At 40.4% G+C, this 13,736-nt stretch overlaps 1 protein-coding gene across 2 annotated transcripts in view; it reads right to left on the bottom strand.

Moving 5' to 3' along the window:
• The window catches only part of NOX4 (NADPH oxidase 4), a 109,745-nt gene that overhangs the window by 17,172 nt on the left and 78,837 nt on the right, over positions 1–13,736 (bottom strand). For both annotated transcript variants that reach the window (XM_063394461.1, XM_063394462.1), the window contains 2 exons: positions 3,687–3,806; positions 190–298 (listed from right to left, as the gene is read on the bottom strand). In XM_063394461.1, coding sequence (XP_063250531.1) covers positions 190–298; positions 3,687–3,806 — 229 coding nt within the window. The remainder of the gene's footprint in view (positions 1–189; positions 299–3,686; positions 3,807–13,736) is intronic.

Genomic DNA, 13,736 nt, shown 5'->3' on the forward strand with positions numbered 1-13,736 from the left:
AAACATTGGTGAGAGATACCCAAACTGGTTTGTGTAGCTCCAAGAGAAATGAAGCCTGGATCAGGCAGCCCAAGTTTCTGCTGGAGCTCACTCCTTTTGAGTGAGCTATTCCCTACAGAATGCCTCGTGTGTGGTGTGGGCACACCCTGCATTTAAGTTGTCAGGATCCCTCCAAACAACACCCATTACCTTGTTATGCAACATACAGAGCAGATCTGCAAACCAGCGGAAAGACTCAATGTCCCTGCACACCCAAACGAAGTAGAGCCTTCTAAGCTTGTAGCATTTCCAGTCGTCACTTGAAAATAAAACGTGTGGGTAGTTAAAAATTACAATTTAAAAAGGAAATATTAATTAGGCTGCCTTACATTTATTAATGGAAACATGAATTTCCTTTAGAAGCTAACTGCTAAGTTGCTCTTCAAGCTATGATACATCAGACCCTGAATTGACCCACACAGCCTATTTGGATTATCCTGAGAATATTAAGTATCTACCACAGAGCTAACAGCCTTCATAGATGCTACTTCCACACTAGGAAATTGTCAGCTATACAGATGATTTGGGCAGCAAATATGGAGTCATGTATCATCATCAAACTTTTATTTCAAAGCAAAGGAGACATTCTAAGTTCAAGTGCATTATGTCAATGCTTTATTAGGTTTATAAAGAGGCCCGTAAGTGGAAAATATTGACAAATGCAATAATGTCAGGACTTCATTCTGCCTTTCTATGTGAAAGGATCTGGTTGATTGTAATTAATACTGTAACAAAAATCACAAAGACCAAATCAAATCAGAGCTCCATTGTGTTAAGGAGCTGTGTGATATATTACAGACCTCAGAAAATGCTGGTGGATAAAGTGCAGCCATGGGCAGATTCTGGCATTGCATTTAGGAAAACAGGACTCTCGTGTCAGATTTCTAATTCAATTAAAACACAAATAAGTACAAAGGAAGGATTAGAATGAACTGGGAAAGAAAATAGAAATAAAAATATCCTGATGAATAATGAGTTCAAAAAAAAAAGCACAAGTATTCAGGAAGCATTTTCTTATTGTTGTTCTGATCACTGAAATGGTCAGTGCACAGTTTCCTCCTTATCCTCCTAGAATGATTTTCAGGTAGAGAAGGCCATAGCCTCTTCACTTATAATGGCAATCCTAGGAGCCAGGCTTGCCTGAAAAGTTTCATGATACATCTCACCACACCCACTGTACCTTATTCCAAGCTCTAGAGTTGCTGGCATATCCAGCAAGGATATAGGGTTAATAGATCTATGTAAGTGATGGCTCCAACCAGTGTCCTGCCCCCCTAAGGATCAAGGATGGAGACATCAGCGCCACCTCAGCAGCACACAGAACTGAGAACTCACCTTTCATGTAAACTCCCCAGAGAGAGTAAAAAAAGTGCTTTTAGACTGGGGAGAACACTGTCTTTCAAGTCCTGATTTCCAATTTTTTATTTGTTAATTGCTGACTTTCCAAACACGATTTCCTCCATCTCTTTCTGACTGCCTAGACTAAGACAAGCACTTAGGAAGGGTCACAGTCTGGTCAGATATGACAAGAGAACTATAAACAGTAGCAAGGAAAATAAGTGCTTTTCATCATAAAAAGGGATAAAAGAAGAGAAAAATGGAAGGCACTTTGTCTTGAAATGCTCCAGTTCAGTAACAAAACACCACTCTCGGTGAAGAAACACTGCAGACAGACAAAGAGGCTGGACTGCAAGGCTTCATCAAACAAGTCCAGCACAGATTTAAAATAGCACCCCAGACACACATGCCTGGGTGTGCCTCCAGCAGGATATATTGTGCAGGAGAAGTGCAGTCCCCCATTTCAACCACGTGTATGTAACATTTCTTGTGTATTTCTGCTACACTGTCCATAACAGCCATTATTTACAGACTCTTGTGCATAAAAGCCTCAAGCTTCTGTAAAGTACATTATAATTTCTTAAAACAGGGCACAGGGTTCAACAGCTAAGTGGAGGGAAGGGCAGGGGCATGAATCAAATTTTGTACATACAACAGGAAAACAACAGAGCAGGAAATAAGATTTCAAGGACAGGCTTTGGATCTCTCCTAGACCTGTGTGTCCTTGACACAACAGGACTGCCCTGGCTGCTCTGCAGCGCTGGCACCAGCGGGCAGTTTGCATGTTCATACTTGCCAATATCTGCTTCCAAGCCAGGGCAAAGACACAGGCAGATCAGCCACTAAACCGGTGCCTTGTTGATGTTTAAATACCGAGGAGGGAAGCAGACTTAAACCCTTTCTTTCCCCCAGAATGATTCCCTTGTATATTGTACAGTGCACAAGGGGAAGAGTGGCTACAAAGGCAGGTTACGGAATTAGCTCCTTGGAAGTCAACTTATGGCTTTATGCAGATAAATGGACATTGCAAAATCCTTTGGACACTACCATTTTCTTGCAGTGTCTGTGCCAATTCCTACAGCCTTGGATAACACACTGGGAGAGGCAAACATCTAATTACCTGCTGTTGGCCCATCTCTGTGTTCCATGACATTTTTTGCTAAACCTTATCAGGGATAATCCATCACAAGGAAAACAGTCATTTTATCCACCTGAGCCCCAGGCTTTCAATAAAAATGTACCCTGGTTTTGAGAGAGTGATCCATATGCTCTCAAGAAAAGAAAATGAGGGAGGCCAAGATGGTCTTTGCAGGCTGCAGCACTATAAGACACACAAGGCTAATAACTCTCTGTAGCACTTGGCACTGTCAGGTCCAGCCCAGGCTAAGGACAGAAGAACATGTGCAGCACCTAAATTCTACACTTCAACTTCTCTTTGGAGTTAGAGCTGATTACTGGTGTGTTCACCTTGCAAGAAATGCTTTAATTGTGCATTGTAAAGCCCTCTCAAAGCCAGTTAGCTTCTCTGGGAAGGTTTGCTGCTTTGGCTGGCTGCTTATACTGGGCCTTTGAAACAGGGGTGCTCAACCTGTGATGTAGCCCTTAAACAATAACTCTAGCAAAGAAAAATAAAATCAATAGCAATCATAAAAGGAAGCCTATTTCACACAGCATAGGATTTAGTGGGAACCATGCTGTCAGTGTGACAGAAAAACAAGAGGTGAAAGGTTTAATCTGCATAGAATATCAAAAGCTTTCCATTAAAATAAAACTTAAAAATAGAAAGAGAAACAAGAGAAAAATGGAAATACATACCTAAAAATTAAGCTTTTCAAATGGGGTTAAACATCTTCATGCTACCTGAATTCAGGCTGATCCACTTCTATTAAAACCTCAAGCTTAGGCATTTAAAAAGTCAAACCAGGAGAGCTGGTCCTGCATTTCCAGCAGAAGGATTGTCACAATGGTCTGACTCCTAGAAACTCTTACAGTAAGTACACAGCCTCATCTAAGCTGGGACTAGGGGAACAAGTCTTGCTAAAGGGCTGTGACCAGATTAATCACAGGCTTGGTTGGTGGCAGGATACAAAGGCTGGTGACACTGCCCCAGTTCAGGTGCATCTCTGGCACATCTCTGCCACAACTCTTTGGTTTACAGGGCTGTTATGAGAGGATTTATGCTCTTTAGGGACATCCTAGTCCTCTACATCTTTCCAAGTGGAAGTTTTCTAAGACCCTCAAAGCCTTTCTGACATGCACTGTTTCTGTAAACTGGGGCAAAATGGCTTTAAAGGCTTAAGCTCACTTACAGCAGCGTGTTGAGCACAGATGCAAATGGTGTAACCCCAATACCTCCAGCCACGCAGAGGCTGACCTCGTAGTTCAGGGATTCCTCAAAGGGACTTCCAAAAGGTCCATCCACATACAGTCTGCATAAAGAGCAAAAAGCACACTTTTAGAGGAAGCTGTTAAGGTCAGACAAAGGTAAAGAGAAACAAGCTGGAATTAAAACCCTGTGAAGAATTTGTTTTAAATTTTTATTAGTCTTGGGATGATGAATGTGGAAAATCTTTTCCTGGAAAACTTTATGTAGACAGAAATGAATGTACAGGTGGTAAGAAAAACTGTTATCTAAAATCTCTTGGCATGTTCCATGATTAGACAAGCTATTTTTTAATTGAACAAGTGGAGGTGACCAAATTACGGCTTCCTATTTTGTCTGGTGTTAGAGGGCAAAGAAAGGCCTGTACTGGAAGCAATGATTTGGTGAGTCATACATAGGAAAGAAAGGCTTTTGGCTGGGCCTGCCTAGGAGGTTCATTTTACACATGTTTTCTGAAGAGGGAGAAAAACCACTGAGTTTTTCCGCTTTGACTCATACCTATCATTATTATAACCATTTTGTCCGCTTGATTTTAAAAATTATTTAGGAAGTTGTGTCCCATTTCCAACCCATTTTTAATACTTCGGATACTACTGGGTACAACACTGACTATAATTTAAGAGTCAGCTTTAGGTATTTTCAAGAGTTTGACCTCCTACAAGATCTTTCCTATACTGCTGACAATCTGAGCGAGGTCACCCACAGACAGATCAAAATTTATGGGCTGTAAAATTTCATACCTCTATTCTACCTATGGAAAACCAACTGCATATCTTACCTCAGTAACAGATTCATCTTTAACAACTGCTATAAAGAGAACTTGAACAGGACACTTACTCAAGGCCTGCTCTGTGTATGAGTGGCTCACTGGATCAGCACGTTTTAGATAACTGCTGAACACAGCCAAGTGTGCTGGGACCAGCACTGTGTGCAGCAGCTCAGTGAACAGTACTTGCCCACAGATCTGCTGATCAAGAGCCAGCTTTGGCCCGAGTCCACTAAAAAACTCCAACACACATCAATTTCATACACACACACTGGTACTTATTGCACAACCAAGCTGCACATACTCCACGCCTAATGAAAGGGCCCAAGCTGCTTCTTTACAACAACAGCCCGAGAATTAAAGGCAGAGAAGACATCTCTTTTCCCAGACAAAGCCTTCCAAACCTCATCTGATTAATTCCTTTGGAGGGCTGGATTTTAGCCATGACTTAAGTTCTCAGTCTGATCTCATTTCTTTTAGTTTTGTGGTCTGACCCTTGGCATCATCTTACCAGTCAAGACAACATCTTGTCTGGGTGTCTTTGGCCAGTATAGTCCTTTTTAGGATTTTTTTTCCAGACCTCTGCTATTGTTGCTTGATGCCTCATATGTTAGCCTCCTTCTTCTGTGGTGTCTTAACTAAACACAGATAACTACCAACTTTCTGATGGATCTGAAGGCTGATCCTTAACTATGTCCTGTCTTACAAACTCCTTACTTGGTGTCCTACCTGGAGAGAAAGGGAGAAGACACTGGCACAGCCAAAAACATCATCAAAAGGCATCGGAAATGTTTTTCAGCAACCAAATTTTTTAACTAAGCCTTCTTCAGTCTAAATATGCTTTTTCTTATTTCTGCATTTATAGTCTCTACAATATTCTACAAATATTCTCTTGGAGAATCTCAAAGCTTTGCAATGTCAGATATTTTAGTTCCAGCATGATGGGAATGTTAGAAAAACAAATTCACTCCTTACTTTGAACAGACATATTGTTTTACACAATGGGGCCAAGAAAAACTTAACTGGCCATGTGCATACAATATAAAGAGAACTTTAGGTATCTGCTCATTAAATGTTTCCTCTTGCATAACACTTTATACGACATTTACTTAACAAGGGTTTATTTTCCACTAATGAAATGATACCACTGCTGGTGCAGAATGCAGCAGCAGCTGCTTTAAGAGATCTAAAAGTTGCACTAGTTTGACAGAGGAGGTAAAGGAGTATCTCCTATTTAAATAAGCAATAGATGAAATGTTGAGAAGCAGGTTGTAACACGGAAATAATTTGGTCCAGGCAATATTCTGAAAGAACTCCAAAAATGTTATGGGTCTCAGATGTTTATGTAACAGATGTACACAGAGATCTAATTTTGGGATATCAGAGTATGTCAAAAACAAAAACCAAAACAAACAAACAAACAAAACCCAAAACAACTGGATAACAAAGACCAGCAATCCTGGCATTCCTGGCAGACCTCATATACCCTAATCAGCCCCCACCTATCTGGTGAAATCTAGAGAATTGCTCCTAAAAGTATGAAGGACAAAAGCACAGGCCTGAGGGAAATTCTTTACATTCTGGATAAGCAGCATTACCTTTCTTTTGGATACACAAATGTAAAGACAACATTTTGAGTGAAAACCACAACCTAATGAAACAAAAACAAGCAAAGCACATTTTTCCAGAAATTGCCACAGTGGATGTGACAACAGTTTTATATTGTAGGGGTACCACTTAACATAACTGCATTGCTTGAGGACTACCTGAATGTATGCATGTATCCCTGATCTCAGAGGGATTAAGCAATTCCTGGAAAGTCTGAGTGCCTCTGAATAATACTGACATGATCAGGAGCAGAAAAATGCAAAGCTAGATCTGGTCACCAGAAACCAGTCAAGCACAGCGCATGCCAGAAATTCAAGAAACAACCTGCAATTAAATATGCATTTTGGTCAGAATGCTCCAGTTTGTGGTCCATTAGCCCCATCTGGCCCGCAAAGTATTTCTATTTGCCCACTGTGTCTTCCTCTGAGGGAGTGAGGAGCAGTTGCTTGGACAGCAGATGCAGTCAGAGAAGCCAAGAGCCTCCTGCTGTGTCTGCATGTGGTCCAGCACAAAGCAGCCAGAAGTCACTGCTTCCAAGTGTGAAAAAGAGAAATGGGTGAAAACCTGGAGAAATATTGCTACTGCGTTAACCCACTCCACAAGTTCCAGCCTGAAAAGACTGACTCCAAGCATAACATGATCTCCCTGGAAGATTTTGTTGGAGGTCGTAAACATACACTATTTAATCCCATTTTATTACGGGGATAATTTATAACTGAGACAAATGTTGCCCTGATGCCTTAATGGCAGTGGTCATTTATCCTTTTCTTATTTATGTCAGTGGAAGCAAGAAACCTCCTGATGCCATATCAAATGGCATAGGGTTGAACAGAGTGGTGATTCAGTCACAGACTTCTGCAGAGATTATGCAATTTTTGTTTCCTGTCAACACATTCCTCCTTTCATTTGGTAGGACTGAAAACTTTTGCATAAAAGCAGTTCATTACTGAAAATGAAATATCACAGCACTCAATAAAAAGCCAAGGGGGGTAAGATGCTTCTTGAGCTGTGGCCCAGATATATCACACTAACATGCTATGCTCTCCTATCCCCCCAGCTTTCATTTAATTAACGTGAAGGAAGGGAATGGAATTTTACTAAAAGTTTAGAAATTGCCCCTTCAGGCAAACTTATTCAAATAATGAGTCGTTCTTTTCACATATATTCACTTCCAGTCTTAGAAGTGCTCTTGATTATTATTGTGGCACAATTTTTAGCTCAGAAAGAGAAAAAAAACGCTCTTCAAAATAGAATACATCACAAAAAGATTAGCAGAGCACATTATTAAGAAGCATCTTATAGCTATTTTCTATTTAAAGCACACTCCCATTCTACAGTGCAGTGGTACCAAAATAGCCCAACAAGCACTAAACCAGCTTGTTCCAATGCTGGGCAATGCCACTGCACTAACATGGGGCTGCCCCTAAGAGGGACACTGTCTCAGGGACACAGGCAGCTGTACTGCTTTTGAGACTCAAGTCATTATTTTCCAAAAGGAACTGCATAGTGATGTGTGGAGATAGCTGCTTACACCTCTTGGACTTGGCTTTTAGTGCCTTGCTTTAGTTCAGGGTGTAGCAACCCTTAGAAAAGATAATACTCTGATTGTACTTCATACTCTGATGCTATCAGGTTTTTTTCTAGGGTCTCTGGGAGCTACTGTAAGACATTATCTGGGATATTAGAGGGATAACAGATGGTTAGGGAAGTTAAATCGAGAGCTTGTAGGAAGTATCATCATCTGCAAGCTGAACAGAACGCTTGGATACAAAGTACTACATAGAGCACAAAAAGTGAAACCCTAGTCTGACTGAAGTTTCAGGCAAAGCCCTTAACAACGTCAACTAAAGAAGGATTTAAACCTGCAGCATGAGATTTTATATCCTTGGCATTCAGTTCTTACTAAGATCCACATGTAGGTATCTTTGTGTGAGCACACTAAGTTCTGGATAGTCATGAGACACAGTCAATAAAGCTAATGGACATGAATCCCTCCCCTGATTCCTTATAAAAACATCATTGACAGTCTCCAAAATCATGATAAAATCAACTAAACCACCCTTCTCCCATGCTTGTTCTTCTCTTCTACTTGTCCTAACAATCCACATCTCAGTACTGACAGATTCAGCCTGAGAACTCCAAGGAACCGATGGACAGTCTGATGGCTGAAGCAGTTTCCTTATGTTCTTCTGCTGCTTTAACTAACTCTGCTGCACTACCAGAGAGATGCAATCATCTCTTTCTGATAACCCACAATATCAGCTTCCACCCTCACATGACAAATATTCAAACAAGTGCCCCCATGTTCCTCCCACATTTTCCTTCATGCCTGGGAGGAAATCTCAGTAAACATCTGCAGAGCTATTTCATTATCTCCCTTCAAATTCCTTCTTAAGACTCCTCTTTACTCAGAAATATAAAAAAACAGGTTCTTGATGTACTCACTATAGCTCAGTCATATTCTGGATCAGTACTGTCTCACTGTTTCCCTGAATTTTGCTGTCTGATTGTATCCATCTGTTGTCTGCTGTTTCTCCAGTTTAAGTTGGTTTGTCTCTTTGCTGTGTGGCTCTGTCTATTAGAATGGCTTCCTGATGCATGACCCCATCTTCAGGGCACCAGCATAACAGAGATCAGAGAAGGATTACTGGAAGCCATCCAAATCTGAAACTTGTATCAGAGACAATCTTTCATAGCCTGCAGAAAGTAAAAACAGACTACTGCACTGTTCTAGAACATTTTGGAGTTCAAGGTTCAATTCACATTTTTCAGTAAAAGCCTAGCTACAAGAAATTAGGTGACTTTTCAAAAAAGCTGCATTTATTACTACCAAAGACTTTAAAATATTTTCTGCAGCAAAAATCAAGACAGCCACTTCATTTTATGAAGTCAACATACAATACTTCGCATCATTATTTAAGGCTCAATTTATATGTGTACACTCTGACACTATGTTACCAGAGAGGTTGTGATTATTGACAGAATTTTAGTACCAACAGCCTTTTACAAAAGAACCACTAGTGAACAAAGCATGCCATCCTTGGCTTTTATGGATTTCCAAAAGTACAACAGCTTTTCAAGATTTAAAAGTGTCACAAAATGTGACATCTGGCATGTGTGATCAGAGATTCCCATGTGTTCTCCTGACACTGTGAAGGATGATGTTTCCATTAAAGAAATCAGCAGCCCCTTAGACAAGTCAGCTTGCAAAACCCAGTGGGTCCAATTAAATTTATATACTGTTTTGTGCAAGACTGCAAATGGTTATGATTCTAATTCAGGTTTCATTAGCCATCCTCTCCTGATTTTTTTAAACTGCTCGAGTTTAATTTCTGATTGATTATTCACATTTTTTTCCTTATAGCTTCAAACATATCCTTACAGTATGTACTACAGCTTGCAGAAGTTTCCTTCTCTTTTCTACCAAAGTTGATTCTTTGATCAGCTAGTGAAATATCTAATTATAACAACATGGATGGTTTAAAAAACTACAGAATCAGTTAGCACCAAATTTTCTTCAAATAGAAATCTGCTAAATCATCCTTATTTTTATAATCCTGTAAGAACCATCAGTTTTAGTATACCTCGGTTCCATTTATTTCCCTCTGATTGGGCAAAAAATCACCTTTTTTCAGCTTTTTATACTCTCAAGGGTATAAAAAGTAAATAAAGAAGAAGAAGAGGTAACTAAAGAAGAATTTCCAGCTCTGCAACATCCTTGGCAAGAGGAAGTATGTTGAAGGCATGATGATAAGGGTCAGAAAGTGGAACAGCTGAGCAGGCACCCCTATTTTCATGGATAATGCTCCTCCTGTAAATCCCAAACTGAGATTCGTGACTTTCTATGGCACACAGTGCAGGTTTGAGAAGATTCCACTGGAGTGGGCTGCAACACTACAGCAGCAAAATTTGTACAATTACCTTTTGGGATCTGGACTTGTAACAGAGGAGTGAGGAGGAGGAGAGAAGAAGAAAAGAACCTCCTAACTACAAATGAGAAGTTCAAAAAACATGGAGACCAAACTACTGCTGATGGCAACAGAGAACAGACTTGCACGTCTGATGGACACGTGTATAAACACAGCTCTTCCTTGTTCATGACACCCAAAGCAACCTGAAAGCAACCTCTCAGACCAAGCTAGTTTCCCTCAGAACTAACTAAAATTGTCTAAATATTGCCTGAAGTATTTATGGAGAACCCATATTTCTGACTACTCATTGCTGACTATTACAGGAGAGAAGCAACAGTTTACACCATTCACTTACTCCATTAAAAAGGTCTGTAAAATCACTATGAGAATTACAATCAAACATAATTATAAACCGAGGCAACTTTGCTCTCTGAAAGTACCTGTACTTCCTGTACCAATTTTTTTGGGTCAATATTCTTAATTAATGTTCCATTAATTCTTCTCCATGGCAACCTTTTTAAGGTCATGTTTACAAAATGTTCTCAAAATGTATTTCTTTGATTAAAGAACACATAATTGCATTTTATTACAACAAGAAATCCCACTGTACACCTTTTTCCTTACCAATTTCAATTGCTATTTTGTGAAGTGCCTTTCCTCTCCATAAACTTGCGTCCTACCAATTTTGCCTGAGGTAATCAAGAAAATTAAAAGAAGAGCATTGGTAATGACTGCATCATCTATTGTATCTTCTTTTTTTAAAATTTATTTGTTGCATCATTAAGTGATAAAATGCTGCAGACCAGCACACAATGAGGTAGAATGTGCTTGCCATATTTCTCCATAACCCATTCACTGACACAGTAGTTATCTGCTCATCTCACTGAAAACTGTATTTCTGCTCTAGAGCAATCCACTTCCATATTTGTTCTCTGGTCTCTTTCAATATTTAAAGGAAACTTTCTGCTGCCTACACCACTGCCTTTGGTGGTCCTCTCAGAGAGGTGATGCCATCCAACGTATGTCATGGAAGTACTGCCAATATTAGACCTCTTCCTCACTTGGTAAGTGATACTCACTGAGACAGGATATCCTATGTCTCCACACCAGTGGAAATACCTGCAGCATCAGTTTCTGTAGAAGCCTGGAAGGCAAGGTGGCTAATGTCCATGTCACAAGCAGCAACAGCTGGACGGATAGCTGTGGAGCCAAAAAAGGACTGTTGGAAGCAACAGCCAAGCATTGTTTGCACTAACACACTGTGAGAAAGAACAGGATGTGGCTGGACAAGGGGTCACACAGATGTAGGGCATCACTTTCCTGGGACAAACATCCTTGTTCCAGCTCCTGGAGAAGAGCACAACACAGTACAGCACAAGTGCAGGACTGAAGTCAAAAAGTGGGAATGGAATGTAGGGGGGGATCAAGACCACCAAAGACCTCTGACCCCTTTCCATAGTGATGCAACCACCTTGCAGATTTCAGATGCTGTTTCAAGTTTTTTCACATCTCTAATTATTACGTATTAACCAGCACTGGAAGCCTAATGCAGTTCCCTCAAGTCAGGGTTTGGGTACTCTCAGTTGAAGTAAGAATGGGAGAACTACATGGGAGTTTAGGACTCAGGAAAGCCTGACAGTAAATATATGAGTTTCTCACCCCCAGAAGCTCTTTTGCAGTTACAAATATACTCAGGAGACATATTATACCAAAGGGAAAAATACATCTTTGGATAGAGCAGGCTGGGGGAAAAAGAAGACCACTGTAGTTAAACATTCACACTGCTGCAGGCTTTCCCAGTCAAGCTCCAGTACACCTCAGGGATGGGGAAAGAAAAGTTGGCTTCTGCTGACAAATCACAAGGATGACAAAGTACAGGATTTAGAATTCTATCTGGGTATCTGTAGAAACAAAAGGGGAGGAGAGAAGCAGCTGACTGAAGGGCTGGCAGATACAGCAGATCAATCTGAAGACAAGGACAGGCATATCACAGCTCTCTCCAAAGTCAGCCTGCTCAGGCTCTTTGGACTGGATTAAGTAGAGATGAAGAATTCCAAATAAGGAGGATACAAAGAAAAAACACAGAACGGCAAATCTCACAACAAATTCTTCAGATGGAACGAAGCAGTTACTCCTGCAATAAAATGGGATCCTCAATATCTGTTAAAACCTAAACACAAATATGCTATCTAAAATGTAATTAACTCCATAGAAAAATTTTCCATGTCTCACTGCTGACTCTTTTCTGTCTTAGGGTTTACATTGGGTAAACAAAGTGACTTTGTCCAGTCATAAGTCCATCTTTTATCCGGAAAACTCTCTTTTTCAAAAAATGTCTTTCAGCTACACTTCCTTTAAGGAAAGATGTTCTCCATGAGCTTCACATCCTATACAGGCCAGCGATTGTGCCTACAGGACTGTTTCCTTTGGGGCAGCTTCATGAAGCAAGTCATTACTGGCTTGGGGTCTGTAAAGTAGCTTTGCTTGAATTTAGCTGCCAGAAAGCCTTGAAAGAAATTCTCTAAATATTCCTCTGACAGTTGAAGAGAGAGGTCTGCAAGATAGTGATAGTGCAACTTCAGATGTCTTCCAGATGTGTTGTAATGTCAGACAAGTTCATTTCCTTAAGCAGAGTCTTTTATCTGGAAGGGATACAGAAAACTGGCAAGGCCAAAATGTAAAGAAAGAACACCTGTCCGGCAGTAGAGTGAACCATTCACAGTTGGAATAAAATGGCAGACTAAGGATGAGATCACCCAAATTGGATCAGGAATTTCTGAAGTCAACAGAAGCCTACAGATGAGTCTGCACATAGATTCATTGGCAGAAGCTTATCATCTACCAGAAAATATACTGCATTACATCATAGATGAGCTCAATGCAGTCCTGACTATCTTGACCTCTTCTTTATTTTTCTCTGACTATGATCCAACTTCTTATTTCCAGTTCTGTTTTTCAGACTCAATGGCCTATTATTGTCTGCAGTGTTCCAGTTTCAGTCCTGCCAAGGCCCTGTATAATGACATTATTATTCATAGGTGACAGTGTCATTGCTATTACCTTTCTAGCCATACAAAGATGCCTCTGTGCAGCAGTCTTGTGTTATTCAAAATAAAGAAATTTTTGTCCCTTGAATTTTTAAACTCCTTCAAGGTCTTACCTTTCTATGTGCTCATATTAACAGAGCCTTTTTAGCATTACTCTATGAGTTACATTTAAGAAGCTTACAGAGAACAGGTGATCCCAAACAAAACAGGTAAGTGACTTGGTGAGAGACAGAGAGATACGGGTCTAGTATTTAATTACTGTAAATACATCATTCTTTTCCTAACCCTTCCCACCGTCACTTTTCATAAGTATCCTGAGGTCTACAACCCACTGGATGTGAGACTGCTGCAGGACAAGTTGACTGAACAGAACAGAGGCTGGGCATCACAGAATGAATACCTCTGGCACAGAGTCAGGGTCTAAGCCAAAGGAGCCTCTCCTGTAGGTTTGATATCAGTTCAATATCAAACAGGACCCCTAAAGTTACTCTGCATATATACAGAGTAATACACCCCTGGGTGTGACTGGTCTTGTCATTATACACAACAATTTGTGCACGTGAGACTTCTTGCACAAAATCAGTGTCCTGCACCTCCACACCGATCCCCATCATGTTCGTCATCACTGTGAGATGTAGATCCCA

This window comes from Prinia subflava, chromosome 3 (assembly GCF_021018805.1).
Source record: "Prinia subflava isolate CZ2003 ecotype Zambia chromosome 3, Cam_Psub_1.2, whole genome shotgun sequence".
Taxonomy (NCBI): domain Eukaryota; kingdom Metazoa; phylum Chordata; class Aves; order Passeriformes; family Cisticolidae; genus Prinia; species Prinia subflava.